At 36.1% G+C, this 22,358-nt stretch overlaps 1 protein-coding gene across 1 annotated transcript; it reads left to right on the top strand.

The window, feature by feature from the left end:
• The first annotated feature begins 2,879 nt into the window (after positions 1 to 2,879).
• On the top strand, positions 2,880 to 3,978 carry LOC115630700 (proteasome subunit alpha type-1-like). The gene is made up of 2 exons (XM_030527352.1): positions 2,880 to 2,991; positions 3,048 to 3,978. Exons 1-2 carry the CDS (start codon positions 2,929 to 2,931, stop codon positions 3,858 to 3,860), a joined length of 876 nt encoding a protein of 291 aa, XP_030383212.1. The 5' UTR covers positions 2,880 to 2,928; the 3' UTR covers positions 3,861 to 3,978.
• The last annotated feature ends 18,380 nt before the right edge of the window (positions 3,979 to 22,358 follow it).

The raw sequence follows: 22,358 nt of genomic DNA on the forward strand, positions 1-22,358 counted from the left end.
GTGAACTAAGAATCGTTTAGTTAGTCCTTATTTAACTATGAGCATTAGAACTAGTTAACCAGAGTTGAATCGCATGGCTTCTTCTTTTCGAACAGCTGAAAACTCGCAGATTCCACAGTCTCGGGAAATCGTGCTCTATAGATCTCAATTCTCATATATTTTGATCTATATCGAGTAACTGATAATTGACATAATTGTAATAAAAGAAATTTGAAAACGGCCTTTCTAAATAGGTAGGCAGTCGGTATTAAAAGTCTTCGTATTTGTAATTTGTATAAAAGTTTTTAAATAAGCGTTAAAAAACAAATAATTATTCCACATAAGCAGACTTTCCAGTTACGAGTATGTAAGTAGAAACCGACGGGGTAGATCCTTATTTACAATAACGTGGAGTGCAAGATTCTTTTTCTGGCTGCTAAATTTGTTATTTCCGTTGCAGTGGTTTTTCTCATTTTTCAGGAAACCCCCAACAGCTGCAAGCTTTAGAAGTTTCGCCATTTTACAATGTTAGGCATAATTTAAGCGTTTGCAGTTCTATGTTCCAGACCAAGTCCTTGCCGCGCTACACATTTCAGTCTTTTTGTTGTGGCTTCTGCCATAGACAAGCCTTGGTGCACGTTGCCCAACTTGTGTTTCCGTTTTTCTTTCTGCTTTGTTGCCCCAAACTGCAAAACAACTTGCCAGCCAAGTGTTGCAACATGAAGCGACAGATTGAGCAGCGCAGTTATTTGCACCACAACAAACAACGCACATTTTTTGTTGTTGGCTCTATTGTTGTTGGTATTGTTCAAGACACCAACAAACTGCAAACGGCAAGTTGCACACAACTTCTTTGAAAAGTTTGCGATGCGCATGGGGTGAGCACTGCATGCTACGTTTTTTTTTTTTTCATCCCATTTTCCGCGCACAATTCACATTAGAAAAAACCACAAAATTATGCAACACAATATGAAATGCATTTGAAAGACAAGTGAATCTCGTCGAGATGCCCGAGAGTGCCACAGTCAGAGTGTCACGCACGCAGCCCCACCACCACAATGACAACGACGGAGTGGGTGATGGCGAGGCGTCGCCATCAGCTATAAGCCCAGAGCCAAGAGCCGAGAGCCGAGAGCCAAGAGCCAAGAACCACGGCTACGTTGAGCACAACACTTGAGTTGCCGGTTTAATCAAAAGTCAAATATTTCATGCAAAGCGACAAGCATGCGAATGCCAGCGCTCGAGTAGCCGGGCCGGGCCGGGTCGGGCCGGGCCGGGCCGGGGAACTGGCGGGGGGAGGGGTACTCGCAAGTGAGTTAGAACTACTCAACAGCAAGAAGCAGCAACTGCTGTCAGCATGCAAATGCAGCCGCTACTAACCCGCACAATAGACGCCATCGGTCGGGCCGCTGCCGCTCTTCCACAATGGGCTGAAATGTGCTCAGTCTCTCTCATTTCTCTAAAATGGACTATTTTAAGTTATTTTATTTGAATTATTTTAACTCGAAGTGCCAGGACATAACATACTTGTACGAATTTATTTTATATACCCTAACCCAAATGGTAGCAAGACATTGTTACCAACATGTAAATACCCTGTACCCCAACAAATTCTGCCAAGTGGTACACCCATTGGCATCAGGCCGCAAAGCAGCAGCACAAAAAAGAGTTAAATTGCTTCGCAAATAAATTTTATTTACAATCAAGGGATTGCGATTTTGAAAACAAAAATAAAGCATTAAAAAGATTTAAAAAATTATTTTAAAATGCTTTGCCGCAGAATTTTCTTCCATTGAAACTAAACCTCCTGATTGCCAAGACACGCCTGACACCCTTGCTATTTTATAGAATTGAAATCTTCGGTGACTGTGCTTCTGTAAGTCAAAACTAGATAAAAGTAGCCTTTAATAGCACAGCACTGTATATTTTCTATATTAAAAGAATGCATTTCATAACGAAGTACGCCAATTAAATATACAATCTGACCCTCGTTTCCCGGATTAAGCTAAGAACCCTAATCTTCTGGCATAGAATTATTACATGTAAGGAACCAAGTTATATATTACTTTCACGACATCAAAAATAACCAATAACATAGTTTGCCAAAGATTAAAATTAGCAAATTCAGAAAAGCATTTCTTTATTTTCGCTGTTCGTCAACTAACAACAATTAGGGTTAAGATTCAAGCACACTTACAAAACATTATCTAACCTAACGTTACCTAAAACTTAATATTAATCACACACTTAGTTTAGTAGGCAAAATAGATCAAGTATAAAACTGATAAAACAAACCTAAAATATACATAATTATAAAGATTAATAAAAGTTTTGCATGTTAAAAATATCATTAATAGTAAGAAAATATCCTAATAATATGATCAATATAATTACATTTGTAATCACTAGCGAAATAATTTAAAAGTAATTCAATACTTTTAACGCTAGTATAAGACTTACAAATAAAATTAAATCTAGAATACTCTAAAATATTATCATAGGTTATAAGCTTCATATTCGATTTGAATTGTGAATTCTAGCAGTCTTTTTCTTTCCTGGAACTGTAATTTGAATTTTCTAAGATAGAGCATTTCCGACAATTTTGTTTTGAGTATATCACTAAAAATTTTTACATATATTGAGTCAAGAGTTCCATATATTGTAGTATTGGTTAAGGAACGCTAAACTAATACCTGAAAACATTGAACATTAAATCTAGAATACTCTAAAATATTATCATAGGTTATAAGCTTCATATTCCATTTGAATTGTGAATTCTAGCAGTCTTTTTCTTTCCTGGAACTGTAATTTGAATTTTCTAAGATAGAGCATTTCCGACAATTTTGTTTTGAGTATATCACTAAAAATTTTTACATATATTGAGTCAAGAGTTCCATATATTGTAGTATTGGTTAAGGAACGCTAAACTAATACCTGAAAACATTGAACATGTTTCGCTCTGCTTACGAGAACGACGTGACTGTGTTTAGTCCACAGGGCCGGCTTCATCAGGTACGGCTTTAACCATATGTATACGTATATATATCCTTAACTATAGATCTGCGTAGGTGGAGTATGCCATGGAAGCTGTGAAGTTGGGAACCGTCACAGTAGGACTCAAGAGTGAGGAGTATGCCGTGCTTATCGCACTTAATCGTCCGGACCCCCTAATGGTCGATTCTGAAAATGGTCAACAGCGGAAGATAATGGCGATCGATAGCCACATCGGCATATCGACAGCAGGCTTGATGGCTGACGCGCGTCGAATTACGAAGCACTTGCGCTCCGATTGCTTGAGTTATAACACCGCTTACCAATCCTCATATCCCGTGGCCCGACTATTCCAAAACTTGGGCATCAAACTACAATCGGGTACACAGACTTACGATCGTCGCCCATATGGAGTGGGAATTTTAGGAGCCGGCTACGATGATCAAGGTACACATATTTTCCAAGTAATGCCGTCGGCCAATGTTCTCAATTGTAAGGCCATGGCCATTGGGGCCCGCTCTCAAGGTGCACGTTCCTACTTGGAGCGCCATTTGAAAAGTTTCGCAGATTGCACAAAGGACCAATTAATATGCCATGGCATTCAAGCTATTCGAGCTTCAATGGGCTCCGAGGAGCCTGCCACTGATTTGCATATTAATGTTGCAATTGTGGGTAAAAATACACCTTTTAGAGCATTAAGCGATGCGGAGAATCAACAATACTATGTCATGGCAAAAGCCTCTGGGGCTCCACTTACAGCCACAGATAATATTGAGGCTACTGATTCAACCGATCCACCTGAACCTTCCTCACCTAACGCAGAGGAAGGCACTGAGGGGATTGATAACAACGATTTGCCTGACACCCCATCTGACGGTGCAAATCGTTGAAATTGTGTCCAAGGGCAACAAAAATGTTCAAATTCTTCCATGTTCTCATTGTACTGCATAAGAAATTAAAAATAAAAATAGGCTTAAGTCCATATCGCTTAAATATGGTGAGATGTCATTTTCATTATTTTTTATTTTTTAGAATTATGCATAATTATGATGGGGCTGATTGTACCTGTACATATATTATAGGCAAAGACACATTTAAAAATTGAAGTGCCCAACTAGAACTACAGAACTCTTATCATCTCACCTCGTGGCCATAGAAGAATGGCTAGCAGACTGGCGCATACTTGTAAACGAGCAAAAGTGTAAACATCTCACCTTTACCCTAAATAAACAAACTTGTCCTCCATTGTCGCTAAACAACATCAATATTCCACAAAAACACGATGTAACTTACCTTGGTGTCCATTTGGACAGACGGCTTACTTGGCGCAAACACATCGCAGCGAAGAGAGATCAACTGAAACTAAAAGCTATTAATCTACATTGGCTTATAAACGTCTGTTACCACTAAAACTAGAGTACAAAGTACTCTTGTACAATGCAGTTCTCAAACCAATTTGGAGATATGGCTCTGAACTAAGGGGAAACGCTTCCATTAGTAATTTACTGAGAAGAAGATACTGACAACCATCACTGGGGCACACAGGTACTATACATACGGAGTGAAAATATCCGCAAAGATTTAAATGTGGGATCTGTTACAGATGAAATCGCCAAGGTGAAAGCAAAGTACCAGCTTAAGCTTCGGAACCATCCAAATAGACTTGCGCAGAATTTAACTTGGCAGGCTAGCCATACAGGACTCCGGCGAAGAGACCTCCCCACCCAGCAATAACAGATGTTAGTAATTTAAATATTTAATTGTAATTAATTAAATAACTATATTAGATTAAGATTTGACTACTTATCGTAAGTCTCCCAGACAAAAGATTCGATAAATAAAAAAAACTTAAAAAAAAATTGAAATAAAAAGCTATTTATAATCGTGTCAAGCCGATCAAGCCTATGTTAGCTACATGTAATTTGTAATAAACTTGATATTCGTGTGGTCAAGTAATATCTAAATACCGACTTTGGTGGCCCTAACTGATGTGGATCAAATGTTTTCCAGGCTCATACGGACGGACAGTCGGATGCGCCGATCAAGGGATTAACCACACCGCTATCTGCCTGTATGTACAAGTATGTTGTTTAGACTTCCAACGCAAAAAGAAAGCCAATATTAATATTCTGGCGATTCACAATCAGAATTAAATTTTGAAACTTTGTCAGTAATTAAGCGGTATTTATTGTAATTTATACATTATATAACAGCATATACAACATCTGCTTATCAGTAAACAATAATAGAAAGTGTTAAACGCTGCTATAAAAAAAGTGAAAAACTTACATTATATGTCAAAGGTAAATTTGTAACAGTTGCAGAGTTCAGCTAGTTAGTCTACAAGTATATTGTGATGTTTTGGTGTAGAACTAACCCACTGTTTGGCACTATGTTGGTCTTTGCCCTGCCTACAAATTGCATTGTGAGGAATCTGCGAGGATGGGTGGCATGCCTGCGCATTTCCCAGCCACTTTGGCTGCTTGACTGCTGCTTTCATGGAAATTACATTTTTGCATTCTGCAGTCACCACCGACGCCACCGTCAACGCCAACGCCAACGTAGACGTCGCCATTGCCGCTGCTACTCAAGTAAATGCAAATATTTCTCATTTCTCTTACGAAAAATTGTCAAATGTATTCAAAATGTGCGCCGCATGCGAAATCTTTTTGAATATTTATACACACAGACACACACACACACATACAATCAACCATCCATAGAATATTGCACAAATTCCATGGATACTCGTATGTGTCCCCTCTTTCTATTTCATTTGAATTCCAAAGCAAATCACATCGCCTGGCATTCAAATCCTGTGATTCAGCTCTGAGATTGTTCGACCAAATCATACGGCATGTGCGATGCCAAAGTCAAGAATAGGATTAATCAACGAGTTGCCGCTGATTCCCAACGAATGAAATACGAGTGTATTGTGGCTGGCTGCTGCGCCAGCTGATGTTATAATACACATACTATATACTACACCCATACAAATATATAGTAACCCGCACACACACACAAATGTAAGAGCGTGAAAAACCGAGTAAAAAACAAAAGGTCGTACCAGCAAAACTTTTGTATACCCTCCTACCTCCACCATTATCCAGCAACTAAAATTTTGTCGTAACAATAATGCTTCAGGCACTGAGAGATTCCGAAAACACAATAATTACCAAATTATGTCTCGTCGTAATTCATCGTATTTTATTTAATAAATCAACAAATAGTGCTGTCGATACATTTTTAGAAACTATGATTTACATTAAGAATTTACAAGATAAGAAAGCCTAAGAAAAAACTGTACAATAACTTCTATTAATGCCTCCGATAGATTGGGGGAATTTTACTTGCCATTTGAACAGCTATGCCCCGAGTCGGGTCAGAGAAATTATAGATCTAACAAACTAACAATAAAATAGTGCGAAAAAGGAAAATTAATCCTACGGAACATCTAATTAAGCATAAGGGAAAATCTCCAACCCGTTGGGGGAAAATTTGAATGCAAGCTATGCCCCGACTCACAGCAGTAAGTGGTCAGAGATTACTCCGGAGATATTAAATGATAAGACTGTACAATACTTTATTTTGTTTAGATATCTTATTATACACAGAAAAGATTCTATTAAGTACAACTTTTCCGCTAAACGGCAGTTATATAATATAATAATTTGTAATATAATTTTTCTACATACCTAGCTATATTGGCTCGTATGTCTATCTATATCGACTTGCCATGCTAATATACCTAAGTACCTAGTACTCGAGGTCTCCCTCGCGACTTTCTGCCTGCACATATATTCACGTTTGTATTTTCTAATATACCCTTCAGCCTTCGGGCACAGGGTATAATAAACATTTGCAAAATTTATGTAATATCAAATTCAAAATTGGAGCTTTGTGTTACTTTTTAGCCGGTGGGTTTTGTTGTTTGTTGCTGCCAACAACAGCATAGGGAGCTGTGTTGTTTTTATTATTTTGTTAGTCGTTGTGGAATTTTAAATCAATTTTTCAATAAACTAATTGGCCGAAACACATTTGGCACACATTTCCCCAATGAGTGAAAATGGAATTTTTGATATAAATTCCAAATAGGACACAAGGAATTATTATTTGAAAATTTATTGAACTAATTATCGGCAAAGTAATTCCAGGACTAACACAAATTAAATGCCATATAATTTATTTCATAAAAATTTCGATTGTTGTGTTGAACAAAAACTTCGATTTCTTATGAACTTTTTTGTAATCACACTCCCCACATGAAAATAATTTGCACATTTGTTTGCATTCACTTTTCTAGCTAAAAATGTTTATGCTTAATTGCATTTGGCATTTGAAGCCATATATGCATATTTAAAAATAGTTGCCGAGCACAAATGCACATGCAAGCACAAATATTACAAAAACTACAAATGCAAGTAGGATGGGAAATAAAACAATTTTCTGGCCAAATTAGGTTTCAGGAAAAACTTGCTAAAAGGCACAATGCAGAAAGGCTAACAAAATATATATGTTTTTTTAACAAATAGTTACAACTTTGAATTTAAACTCGCAGTCATATTTAAATTGTTGTAAGTACTCACAAATGAGCTTCCAGTTTCCTCTCACAACTAGAGTTCTTAAGCTGATTTAATTTAAATTAACGCTATGAATGCCGCCCCTGAATTATATAAAGTAATAATCACAGTATGATATAAATAAATGAAAACAAGGCGGCCAAAGTATTACTACTTAGCAAAAGAACTGAGAGAGTTATGTTCCTCTTTGTCTTGCTCAGTCTTACAAGCTGCATTACTTAATCTTATTAAAAATTGCATTGCGAAGTGAATTAATCCAATTCTACATAATGTGAAACAGCGTAGAAGCAATTCAATTTTGTTATTACATATTTTTTTGGTTTTTCCACAATTATTGAAAAAGGATGTTATGGCCATAAATGTAATATCTGCTGTCTGAGAGAGGACAGCAATTGATATTGTTGCTGCTGCTTTGGTTCAGCTCTGCATTAAACAAAAGCAATGTTTTTTTTCATGAAGAGAAATCATATTTATTTATTTTGATTCATTTGCAAAAAAAAAAAGTACAAAAAATTGCATAAAACTAGCTTAATAAAAATCAGAGTTTAGAACAATGTCTTTTCATCGTAGATATAAAACTGTACATATATTGCAAGTGTATAGTGTAGCTTAAATATAGTATTAAATATTAATGGAAAAAAGTGGCAAAGAGAAAACCTTAATTATAATAAAATACACAATAGTATATATTTAAATGTTAAGCTTAAAGAGAAAAACGAATTGCTTAAATCTTTGTTACCCATGTCGTATACGTAATACGAAGATTTTCTAAGGCCAAGCATTGCAATCTTGACTCCAAATCCATGGTAGCAGTCAACAGAAGAATAACACTTGTTGGAAAACGAAAAACACATTTAAAAAAGGAGGAGTGTGAGGATGCGGCAAAGTAAAAAGCAGTGTTCTTCATTGTATGGAAAGTGCGGCAGCTGTAAAGTTGCGGCAGCTGTGGTTGAGTGCTGGTCCTTGCAACGGGCCTCAGATAACACAGGAAAACACAGGCAACAGCTGGGCCTTACTTCCGGCATGGCGACCAGCACATATACGAATACGATGGCTTTTGTTTCTTTGTTTCGCCGAATTAAGTAATTTCAAATGGCCTAAAAATGAAGTGGCGCAATTTTTTGAGGTTACCTTTTTTTCCATGCCACAAAATATTTAATGGAGCTCAAGTTGAAAGTGCCCAAGCATTAATGTGGTCATTTTTATGTATTATGCTAAAAGCTTTTTCGTGTCTCGAAGCGGTAAGCAAGGCATTAATTAACAGTATGCATTTATGCTGTTTTTTATAACTTTAAGCTAAGACAGAAAAAAGCGATTTGGTTTCCTTTTTTTCAATATGCTATTTAATTACATATTTTATTTAGGTTATTCAACTAAAAATCAAATCCTGATATAGTTTCTGATAGCTTTTTTTATTCGTTATGTATCGTTTGGTTAATTTAAACGCAATTTATGATTATTTCCACACAATTTAATTTCGTAATTGATTTTTCCACTCGTTGTTGTGCTTGTCAATTCAAGCGTATGCCATTCGGACAAAACTTGTTGAAAAAAAGCGCATTATATAAAACCAATATGAATAATTTAAGCAGTATTTGTACAATTATTGTTGCTACTGTTGTTGTTTTTATTATTGCGTTTTTTATTATGTTTTTCAATGCACCCAAAATAAACACTCACGTTTTTCATGTCATTAAATGTGAAGAGAGCGCCATTTTTGCAACATTACTAACTGATTAAAAATGAATGCAAATGTGTACGTAATTAAATAAATTAATTAAACGGCGCCAATGGAGGCGGCAAGACAAGAGAGTCTGCCACTGCCACTGCCACTTCACAACAAACATGGCCAGGCGCGAGACTGACCGCGTTGGTGGCATCAACAATGCCAACAGCTATAGAGCAGCAGCAGCTAGAAATGTGCAAGAACTCATGCGTGATCGTGATCGGCAAAAGATGACTTTGAATACCCAGTCAAGTGCCAAAATTAAACGAGAAAGGCTTTTAATGCATTTCAATTTATCATCTATCAATTGCTTAAGAGCAACACAAATTGCCTCCAGACTTCACATAAGTAAACCACTATTAGTCCAGAGACCCAGTCTACTTGTATAAAGACAGACTTTGCAAATACTAATTTGTTTCGAATTCTATCAAGATGAAGAATATATTGTTCGTATATATTGTGTGCAACTCATCTACTAGAATGTTTTCTGTGTTCTACGCTTTCAACTGCTCATCTAGCGCTCTCTCATGAATATTGCTGTCAGTTTTCTTTGATGATCTTCACACCACGTCATCTGCAATTCCAATTCGAAAAAAAAGATGATCGATTTGAAAAAAAGAGGTTGGACCAATTAAAACAGAATTTCTTCACCCAGAGACCGTTGGCTCACTGCGAGGGCCATACATTTGCCACCTGTGTCCAGCACTCGAAGGAGTTTATGAATCTTGGCAGAGGTGCGACTAAAATATTAGCCAGCTTTTTATACACTGTAGCCAAAGAGTGAGAGGGTCTACTAGTTTCTCTACCAATCGAACTTCAACCAAGGGGCTCTGAAGATACATCAGCGAACAATTTTTGTCAGAGGGATTTATTGATTTGTGCAGCACTTGTCATTTACACCTGAAATTTATGTTTAATAAATTTACCACAAATTCGTTGTGAATGTGGCTACCATTTGAGATCCCAAGGCATTTTGATTGTCACGCGCACATCTCTGGCAGCGACAACAAGAACAACAACCACTGCAACTGGAACAGTAACATTAACAATGGCCACAGCTAAAATAACAAAAACTGCAACTGAAAACAAATTGAAATTGTTGGCTGCTTGCTGTGCGGTAATTGTACAGTTTGTTTTCCATTTTCCATTCAAGTGCAAATTAAACGCTCGGCACCGACCTTTGTCCTTTGATGCGCGGTGCATTCACCCCGGGGAATTAACTGCGTACCACGAAAATTTATGTCCTGCATTCCATGTCATCAATGGTGTATAATTATGTAACCTGACAGTTTCACGTTGCCGTTGCATAATACAGAGAGAGAGAGAGAGAGAGAGACCGACCGAGTGGTGGTGCCACAGATAATGAAAGCTACATAAATAAACCACACATGGCGGCCACACAAAAGTTGGCAGCTTATGGTGTTCGCTTTTAGATTACACTTCCTAGCTTGCCAAAAACAAAAAATCACACTTTATCATGTTACATCAATGAATGCCGGGTTTAGCCACAAAACGAAAAGGAAGTACAAAAGATAATGTACAAGTACGACTATGCTCAATAGAAAGCAAAAAAAAAAAAAGCGGAAGCAAAAAATACAAAAAATTGCATTCAATTTGGCAATGCGATCAACTCACCATTATTTATTGCATTTTTGTTTATTATTTATTATATTTTCTGGTTTTAGAACAACAGCGCAATTTATGAGCGAGCAGCAGCACGTAAAGTATAAACCGCATCAGCGGGTGGAATCAGCAACAACAACAACAGCATTGCAACACCAACAACAACAACATAAAAATAAATAGACAATGTGTATTACACATGCAGAGCAACACGCCCCTTGGTAAAAATGTCCTTGCCAAGCGCTTGCCATTTTTTCCGTCTTTACCATTTTTTCGTGTGTTTTCTCTGGCTTTTCATATATAACACATAGTACTACTCATATAAAGTTATATACATAAGTACTATATGTGTTATATATTTTGCTGTTTGCTGTTTTTCTTGCGACTTAATACATTTATTTAGCATCGTTGGCATTTCGCTTGTATTTTGTTTCTTGTGTCTTTTTTCTTTTTGAACAAAACATTTAATTTAATTGCTTTTTTCTTATCAATTTTTTATTTACGTATTTTCAGTACCTAAAATTATATAATCATTAGGTATATTCATGATTACTGTTTATGAATTGATTTTGCTGAAAAAGAATCAAAACTTAAACAGAAGTTGGAACGATGTGTTTAAGCATGTTTTTCAGAATTGATTTTGCTCAATTTTTATTCATAGTGGATTGCTTAAATGCTGCATAGTATGTTTATATATTTTTCCGCCTTAGATGCAGCAATCGCAACGGACATATATTTATGTTAAATGGAAATAAGTGAAAAAGAACTGACTTAAATCAAATCAATATAATAAGTTCACCTGTACCCTAGCTTTTTGGTTCACATCATCACAATACTCTGATGATGTCAAAATATCATTCTGCTTTCTAAATAAAAGCGCACCGAATTAAATTAACCGACTGATAGCTGAAATGATTGTAATCAATCAATCAACGTATATTCGCCTGCGACGAAGCTGCGACGAACTTCATTCCACCATGATAATAGTCTGCAAACTATATAAGCCATTGCTTCCGTACTATATTACTTTTTATACCTTATACATGAAATGTACAAGAGTTATTAGGTTTGCGGGTGGTGGCTAATGTAACTGATCAGCATGACAAGACGAGACGATCTATACCTATCTGTCTGTCTGTCTGTCTGTCTGTCCGTATGAACACTTGAATCTCAGAGACTATAGAGACAAAATTTTTCACAAATATGCCTTATGTGTGTACGCTTTGTAAGTTTGTTTTATTATTTGATTTTTATTTTATAATTTTCGGAGACTATAAGACATAAGGACACAACATTTTAGTCGTTTTGGGATTTCCCTCCCTCCCCCCTCTCCCCCACAAATCGTGATATTCCATAACTCCCATAAATATATGCGCGGGCGCGGGATGAGATAAGTCGTTAAAAAAATTTTAGGATTGGGTCAAGCATGTGTGTTCGTTCAAGCTCACACAACCAGAGCTGAAACCGAACCAGAGATAAGGAGCATTAGGATAGATCAATGACAAATTTAGGAGCATTATCTTTTAATTTTTGCTTGTGGCACTCTAATATACTAAGTCTCTTGGATACCATTTTTTGAGGATTGTGAAATTCTAAAAACAAAGAAAAAGGATTGTGTAGCATAATATTTTTAATATACATAACATTCGATTTCTGTTGTGTTGTGATGAATATTCAAAAGTTTGTTCATCTTTGTTCAAGGGCGGAAACCCCTCTAAATAATGCGCGCACAGATGTCGTATATGTGTACAGTAAGAAAGTTGATTTGTGACTGACTTGTCCTCTTCTACTATAGTACAATGTTCTTATTGTGGTGTGTTTTGGAGAAGTCAAAACACTTATACAAGTCATTATATGTCATACGCGAATGCATTGATATTAGAGTAAACATATGTTTATCAACAATCTCGTTCAGTGGAGGTAGCGGTTAGATCAATAGAAATGTTTACGTCCATTGTTATGTTTTTTATCTTGTTGCCCACTCATGTTGTCGCCGTGGATGGTCATCGGTTCCATTTGTGTTGAGCAGCCTATATCGTTCAGAAGTCTTCTCAGGTAGATAACTTCTTTGGCAGCCGTAGACAGCACGAGGTACTCCGCACCTCCAGCCATGAAGAATGCGTACCCTCTGTAGGATATTCTGTCGTTCTCGTTGGCCCAATCAGCATCAAAAAACCTTTGACGGATTCACCAGATTTGCGATATACAATACTTAGATCCATCGTGTCCGCAAGATACCTCAGAATGTGTTTCGCTGCTTTCTCGTGTTCTTCTTGTCGATCTGCATCTCTTTGCGCCGATTTGCTAACAGCGTTCAAAAAGTCTGGCCGACTCAGGACTGCTTGATATATAAGAGAGCCAATTGGTGACTGAAACCTTTTCATATTAATCTGAACACAATTGTCATTTTCGCATCCCATTTAGTGCCTTGGGTCTATCTTTGCCGGATTCACTTCTCTGATCTTGCACAGCTTCTTCTGGTTGAAAGCAAAACTTCATAGCTCTCATTAAATTATTTGGAATCAGATTCATTTATAATTTTATATAATGAAAGATGAAAATAACTGAAAATTAATGCTTGACTTTATAGTATTTATTGTATTCTTTGTGTATAAAATAAAGCGATATTACCAAATTACAAATTTATCAAGACTGGAGTCATATAGTGGTTTTAAGATGGTTCTAAATGTGAATAATTCTCAAAGCTAAAATATCATTTATCTAATATCTTTTAAAGTTTTTAACGCCTTATCTCATCAAGCGCACGCACATATATATATTCGAATTTTTATATATACAGCCGCTCCCGAAAATATTCTATGTTATTTACTTATTTATACATACAAGTATACATCTGTCCCCCCGAAAATATTCTATAATAATTTTCTCTACCACAAATAAACCTTGACCTCTTAACCTTTTGTAACATATTATGCCTTTAAAAATGTAATTAACATAAGTATTATACTATATTTACTAATTGCAATGCAAAATCTATTTATCTGAAACTATCTTTTATATCAGTCTGTTCCGTTTAGGAGAATAATATTTCGTTGAAAGACTTCTAAGGTAATTACGTTCATTTTTAGGAGTAACTTGATATTAATGGAATACATTTAAGTTTGAAATGATGTTTCATGTTTATGAATGTTTCATAAATTTGCTTAAAGAATTAATATATATCGTTATTTGTTGAGTTGCTAAAAATTTGTTATTCATGGTTCTTCTGATTAAGCGAAAGTTATATTTAAATGTAATGGAATTTTAAAATCATTTTCATGAAAAATTGAAAATAATAATGTTCCCCTCTCTATCGATACTTCATTGATATATTTATGGCAAATCATCAACCAATAATCAGTCCCTATTACTACAAGTATTACCTAACTAGAGCGCTATTTCTTTTCATTTACATAAACTATATGTATTTTCATATCTTAAGCATTCCCATTGCCAATACCTACTCCTGGCAATCAATATTTATTTATTTCTCACGTGCTTTAATCAAATATTCAACGACAGTCACACCTATTTGGAGCATATTGAATAAAACAATAATTTGATGCCCGTTAATGCTACATATACCTACATAGGCAGTCTTTAAATGGCTTCAATCAGCTCATATATGTTTGTCCATTTCCATAATCTTCCTGGCTTCTGCGCAGGCTCGATTACGACACTATAAAGTAACATACTGTATAGACTGGCAGCTTCATAAAGTTCATGTTAAACTGGCTGCAGTAACAACAGAAACAAACACCCTTAACTAAATGTCAAATCGACTGTTATGCTAACAGGAAATGTAGAGCAAGTAACATGACAAGCAAAGCTGTTAAAAGTATCAATGGATTGAGCAGTAATGTTATTTTTTAAATAAATCCAAACTAACTCTTTCAAAAGCAAAATTTGGATTAAAATATCCATTTAATTATACCTCTGACACATTTATTTCTATTAATACATATATGTACCTTGAAGAAAATTGGTAGTACAGTATAAGGTGAGAAATCGGTACCTACACGCGTGATGGGAGTCTTTTAAAAGTCACCAAATATTAGTTGATTTTGGTTGGACTTGCGTAATATTACGCGGACATTTCCACATACACGCGTACATACTCGTATATCCTCTAGCCTTAAATTGATTTTGGTAATTTGCATTTATTTTGATAAATTCGGTTATACTTTATTAGATTATTAAAAGTTACATACATTTAAAAAATGTTTATTTGTAATATTAAATTTTTTCTAATTATTTGAACAGGTCTAATCCGAGCTAATCCCTACTTTATTTATTTTATCCAAATGTAAATAGACCGTTCCTAAGCTATCACCATTAAAGTGGAAATTAAAAACAATTGGGAAACTAAAACTAGAATTTTATCGCTTTATTTGTGCAAGTTGATTAAAAATTAGCTAAATACATATATGAATAGAAATATTTATGAGCAATTGACCTTTGAATTAAATTGATCTTTTCCTTAAAGGTTGTATTTAAAGATTAGTGAAGGTAGATAAATAATCTAAAATGCAAAAGCCCTGAATTTGAGAAACATGCTTGTGAAATGGGGAAACAAAAAGAAAGTTTCTTAAATATTTAACTAAAAATATACAGTTATAGTTGTAGAAATTAAAGAAAATTAATTTTTCAACTGTGTGTGTACAGCAAGTATAAGAGTCTGCCTCCACTCCTGCTTGCTTGTTATGCAAAGTAAGGAAAACATTCCGACATCCACAGTAGCCACTTCTGCTGTCAATCACGATGTGACGAGGCGGTTATGTTTGCCTTCCAAATGCAACTATCTCCGCTCTACAAAACACACATACTTGTATATACTATATATCTGTGTCTGTAGATGTGTATGTAGTTGTAGGCCCAGCATCATCATGGCCATCATCATCAAATTGGATTGACATTTGTGACTCAGTTTGCATTTTGCTGAGAAGCCTTCTACACTTGTCTGTCTGGACATTCGACATTTTGATGCATGACAAAATGCTGAAAAGTTGGGTTGCTTGTTCCCAGGGGAAGGGTGAGTGGGAGTGGCAGTGGCATTGTGTTAGCCCATGTGGATGATTCATATATCCGTAGCTTTAACTGGCCCTGGCCAAAGTGAACGAACTTTTGCGGCAATAAATTTCAAATTGAACCGAATGAAGGAGCGTGTGGACTGACTGCACTTGAGTTTATTTCTCTTCTAATGCCTTTCCTTTTTGCCTCTTGCAGAGTCAACACAATTGTGCCAAGCATTCAGTTACATATTCACGTGAGCCTGAGTGAGAGTGAATGTATGTGTGTGTGTGTGTGTGTGTGTGTGTATGTGTATGTCTCTGTTGATTGTAAGTTCGATTGCAGTGCGTTTATTTGCGGAGACTCCACTGCGAAAAGTCAATTGACTCAATAAATTATTTTTAAAGCAATCAAAGCTGCTGCGACGGTAAAAATGCAATCCCAAAACTTGGTACTTATTTTATTTTCTACGGACCGTTCACTAGTTATATATTTGCATGGTTATCCAGCTAGCATGTGTATATAGGAGTATACAAAATTGTGCCGGGCTACAGATATGTTATTTATGGCTCTACAATTGTGGCTTTTCAATTGCCCCCTGTTTAAGCGAATAAAATATGCGATGGCTTAATAGAGTGATGAACAAAATGTGGTGGCTGCGTCTTTAGGCTTGGCCTGTAATATATCGTTAGTTCTAACATACTTTATTAAATGTATGCGAAGAATACTTATTATTAAGGGTATTTATTTTATTATCGGAACTCTTAAATGTCTAATAGTTTTATGATCCGTATCCAACATACAATCGTGTATTTCGATCCATTGTTTGTCAAGAAATTATGTCAACAATGTAAGTTGTATTTAATGAAGAACAAAATTGTCAAATTTAAATTATATTTATTAAATGATTGCACCCATACATTGGTATTTGAAGGATTATAGTATATTGAACGATTTTGATTTCAACAGATAGAAATGATTACTAATTGCAGAAATACAAATTTGTAATTGGAATTAATATTCTAAGCAAGGACGTTTCAAGCTAGTACATAGTTAACAAAGAAATCAAGGAGAAGAGATGCTAAAGTTAAAAGATATAGTAATGCATTCCAGTATATTCTGAGCAATAAATATATTTGAAGAAGTCTAGTACCGTCTACTCGTATTACCGTGTACAAATAAAGTGCATCTCAATTAATTCTTTCCTTGTATTGAACACAAAAAACTTGCCCAGACCTGGTGGCAGCTGCTGTACAAGTATGGTCGTTTATTAAGATTATAGAATAGATAGATTATAGAATATTAGGGAATTCATTCATTTTCTGCGCCATTGAATCCAGTAAGTACTTCTAATTTTGTGTCAACATTTAATGAATGCCTTCTCACTAAAGACTTATATTTAATTGCGTTTAAATCAACACTCTGATACATTTGCATTCATATTAAACTCCCATTTGCCAAGCCACAGCACAAACATACTCTTTGATATATAGGCACGCATCATTTACATACATACATACATACATACATAAGAGTACTTACATACAAACTGACATGCAATTTGAAATATTTTCAATTATCACATGCAACTGGCGGCGTCAGTGGGCAATGCCTCACTTTCATGAAATTAGCCAAATTATGGGAGTAAACAGTCCGAGGACGTCGAGTCTTCTTGTTTGCGCTTAAAATTTAATTTCACGCACAATTGAGTTCATGCATAATTTTGACTGGGGTGATAAATTATTGCTATTATTGCACACGGAGGCGCATAAGCACACACAGACTCGTGCACACAAACAAGCCCAGAGTCGACCACACACAGCATGGTGTGCATGTGTTTGTGTGTATATGTGTTTATGTTTCCGTGTGTATATTTTTGCAAGGAGCGTAGAAGCGGCACAGCGGGTATGCAATGGAACTGCAGCTGCGACAGAAGCAGGGACAGACATGCGGTACGGAAAATACATAATGACCCTTCCTAGCGCATTTGCAGCGACTGGCTATGGGGCTCTGTCGCATGTGATGCAGTCGGAGAGGTTCTGCGAAAAGGAGACGGGATTGGTAACGAAACGACAGGGGCATCCCTATGCACCACACGGTGGTCAAAATTACTAAACTAACGGTACAACATGCATACCTCATCAACAGAAGATAGTGGTGGTCAGGATTATTCAAGGTTTCAAGTGTTTTACAATTGTCTGTCATTTTAAAAAGCCAAGATGCACTTTGCATAGTTTTAATAGAGGCTAAGCTGTAGATATTTTTATAATAATAATTTATTTTTATTTTATTTACTCATTTTACGAGTAGTTGTGACGACAAAACAAAAAACAGCGCCTCTTAACAATCACAACCTACTATAAATAAGCAGGCGGCAAATCCACTGCTGACGATTCCATGATTAATTTAATGCAGCGAAATTTTTAATCGGAAGCACAACAACGACAAACGCACTTCGAGTATTTTCACTCTGCTGGTTCCAATCACATCCAAATGCAGTCAAAGATATTATTAATACACATACAATGAAAAAAATAAAAATATTCAAAGCCACCAAAAAGTATACGATTATACAATAAGAAAGTTTCCAGTCTTCGAAGTGCTCAAGTAATAAATATAACCTCTAAATAACAATTCTGAGACATAGATACCTAAGGCTTTTAAACAGTATTATATATTTATGTACATATATTTATATTATCTTAAGGACAACTTTTAGAAATTTTTCTACATAGATTACGATTTGGATTAACCTACTTCGTAATCGAATTCTCTAGTGATGAATACTTATGCTTTCATTTCTTTCTGAAACCTTTTGCATACACAATTACCAACATCCTCTAATAATATTCGCCAATCTATACCAGCACGTGTATAGTAAAGTCAAGGATTCGGGAGATGACTAAAAAGAGAGGATTTTAGAGTGGAAAGAGACAGTTCGGTTGAGTTCATGAGCAGAAGTCTGGTTGGGTAGAATGGAAAACAAAAGTTGGGATCCAGATTTAATCCATGAAGAGCAAAAGAAGGCAATGTTTCCAAACAACTCAATTCGACCCTGATGCGCTTGATACTGCGGAAACCAAACGCATGAGCTATATTCAAGAAGTAGAATAGGGATCCTTGAATTCATTAGACCATAGTTTGGTTATTTACGATAAAAGACTCATGAAGTTTGAAGTTCAATTTGAAATGATAAAGTACTTCAATATCTTTGTAAATGTAAATCTTTTAAATGTACGTTGCAATGCTTCATTCCACTAAACTAATTGTGTTCTGAAGTGGTTAAAATTTCCCATTTACAAATAGAGCAATCCCCACCACGGCAATCAAAACATCGTGCAGACGGCAGAGTCGGTTTACGATAGAAGAGGCACAACATCAGCATACATGATGTATGAGAATGCGACAGGATAGATGGGAGGACATTTTAAAACAGAGTATCTAATAACGGTCCATGATATAAGTACGTAAGAAATAACTTGAACAGGTTTAGATATATTCCACCTGAGCAATACTCCCCGATTTTTATTTTAAAGATATGAGGAAACCTAAACCAAACAAGTACGTTATACGACCAAGTTTCCAGAGAAAGACTTCAAACGATTTACTGAAATCTGTATATAACAGCAGTGTATAACATTAATGTAGAACATAAGTGTATAACATCACTGTATAAGATCAGTGTATAACATCAGTGTATAACATCAGTGTATAAGATCAGTGTATAACATCAGTGTATAACATCAGTGTATAACATCAGTGTATAACATCAGTGTATAACATCAGTGTATAACATCAGTGTATAACATCAGTGTATAACATCAGTGTATAACATCAGTGTATAACATCAGTGTATAACATCAGTGTATAACATCAGTGTATAACATCAGTGTATAACATCAGTGTATAACATCAGTGTATAACATCAGTGTATAACATCAGTGTATAACATCAGTGTATAACATCAGTGTATAACATCAGTGTATAACATCAATGTATAAAATCAGTGTATAACAGCAGTGTATAAGATCGGTGCATAAGATCGGTGCATAAGATCGGTGTATAAGATCAATGTATAAGATCAATGTATAAGATAAGTGTATAAGGTCAGTGTACAAGATCAATCTGAAACAGCAGTATATAAGAGCAGTGTATAACAGCAGTCTGCACCTTTTCTAATTTCCCAAGGAAGTAAGTTCCCGCAAATAAGTCGATGTTAACCGATTTTATATAAATCCATGCTGATCAGACTTGATTGCAGAAATATGTACAAAGATTGTTCAAAAAAGAAGTAATTAAATTGTTTTCAAATAATTAACGAATGGCAAATAGGTTAGCAACAAGAAGTTGAACTGCTAAATTCAAATTACGTTCGAAATGAAACTCACGAAGCCGCCAGTAATGCGGTGATCGTTCTAAGCCCGCACTATGAAAACCAACAATAAAGCGATAAATAAAATTGTTCACTATAATTGTCAATGTGGTCCACTGCTGGACGTGGCTTGTTGGGCGGTCGTTTGCTGCGTTCATTAATTCGCTGCCATAAAACAGCCCGGGGCATATTTTGCTTTGCTTGCATTTGCATACTTGCAGGCGGTGAACACGCGCACGCACACACAAACACCAGCACCAACACACACACAAATACGGGCACCTGTTACCGTGCCGCGAACAAGCCCACGGACTGAGCTCAGTACCAGCCAAAACGGTACCGGTCCTGGTCCCGGCCTGAGCTTCAACGCAAACGCCTACAACACATGTCTGCTCATAATTAATGTGTAAATTGTAAAGCTCCGCTCGTCCGTTCGCCGGCATGCGCACACACACACACACACACACAAGCGCGCACACACACACATGAACACAAGTTGCGGCCGTGTAGGACATGCAGTGCTCGGTGGAGAGGGACTTGTTTGCAGCAACGACTAGTTAATACAAAACAACAACACCACCAATAAACCAGTTGACCCGTGCCCGGCCGCGAACATGCACGGAAAATGCGTTTTGACGCAGGCAAAAGCCACAAAAAAAGAAACTTAATTGCATTTAGTTCACCTTCCGCCATATTATGCCGCCGGCTGATGATCGGTTAGTGTTGGGCAGTCCGGCCAGGACAGGAAGGCAGCTAGGCAGGCAGGCAGGCAGGCAGATGCGCAGGAAAAGCGATTTAGCGCATAGACAACGAAAATTTATGCAGCGTTTTTAATTGTTTGATTGGAGATAAAATTGTTTGCTATTTTCAGCTCAGCTTGTGCATCGATATGAGGCGGATCTATTGTTTTAAACAGGCAATCGACCCGAAACAACTGTAAATTGTATTCTAAAATGTGCATATGTGTGTAGATAAGCGCAGTGTAGGGCCAAATTATTAAACAAAATAATTTTACAAAAGCAGAATCATTTTTTAAATTTCCTAAACAACAAGCAAATACTGATACAATAGCACGTGACCTCATTTTCCAGAAATTTTAAAAGCCTAATAATCTTTTATGGTTAGCTATAGCAGAAGCTTTTAAGAAAGCTTTTGCTTTAAACGAATTCTAATGCAAATGTAGAATTCCAAAATCCAAAAACGTGCTGGAGAAGAAGCGTTTATTAAGAAATAAACTTTTACCAAATCGAACACTAACCAGTAAATGCCCTTTACTGTAATGTATTTCAAGAAATTCTTCAACATTATTTTGTCCAAAGTCTTAACAACTAATTTTTACAGAGCAAATTAATAATAATATTTCAATGATTTTTTTTGTGATTAGATATACATACATACTCATATCTGCTGCTCATTTTTTTAATACTATGAGAAAAGTTGGACAGACTGGACTGGACAGACTCCGCTATTATCGTGTATATTCAAGGATATCCATATGTATATTCCTTGTTTATTGTTCCAACTAGATCGAACTCGCCTCTAAAATACTATAAGTAGAAAGTAGTCGAATATACCCGCCTGAATTGAAATCACGAAATGTGTATACTGCAAATGTATGCAACAGCCAGAAAAAGGCGTGGTTGACCACACAAAGCTTCTTCTTTCGTTAGCAAGTATCTCTGAAATCAGAGGAGCTTCAAACCAATCAGAACGAGTTAATGTTCTCCCACAGTTTTTATACCCTATTCAAAATGGGTAAACGGGTATACTAGTTTTGTGCGAATGTATGTAAGGCGACTTAGTATAGCCGTGTCCGTGTATCCATCTGTCCGTTCGTCTGTAGGAGCGCAAAGATCTAAGGAAGTACACCAACTATTAATACATGGTATTCATATTCAAATCTGTCCTGCGCACAAGGGCGTAGGCAGCTTTTACCAAATAATTAAATTATTATTAAATAATGCACGATGCATTTAAAAAAACCGTATGCATATGATCCCCCCTGCCTACGCCCTTGACTGCGCACAAAGACATAGACACAAACCACATACACATTCATGAAATTGTAAATACACAT

The sequence above is a fragment of the Scaptodrosophila lebanonensis genome, unplaced genomic scaffold (genome assembly GCF_003285725.1).
Source record: "Scaptodrosophila lebanonensis strain 11010-0011.00,11010-0021.00 unplaced genomic scaffold, SlebRS2 tig00001410-arrow-pilon, whole genome shotgun sequence".
Taxonomy (NCBI): Eukaryota; Metazoa; Arthropoda; class Insecta; order Diptera; family Drosophilidae; genus Scaptodrosophila; species Scaptodrosophila lebanonensis.

Coding starts and splice junctions, on each gene's coding strand:
- LOC115630700 (XM_030527352.1), top strand. CDS start 2,929: ATGTTTCGCTCTGCTTACGAGAACGACGTGACTGTGTTTAGTCCACAG. Junction 2,992..3,047: donor CACAGGGCCGGCTTCATCAG/GTACGGCTTTAA, acceptor AGATCTGCGTAG/GTGGAGTATGCCATGGAAGC.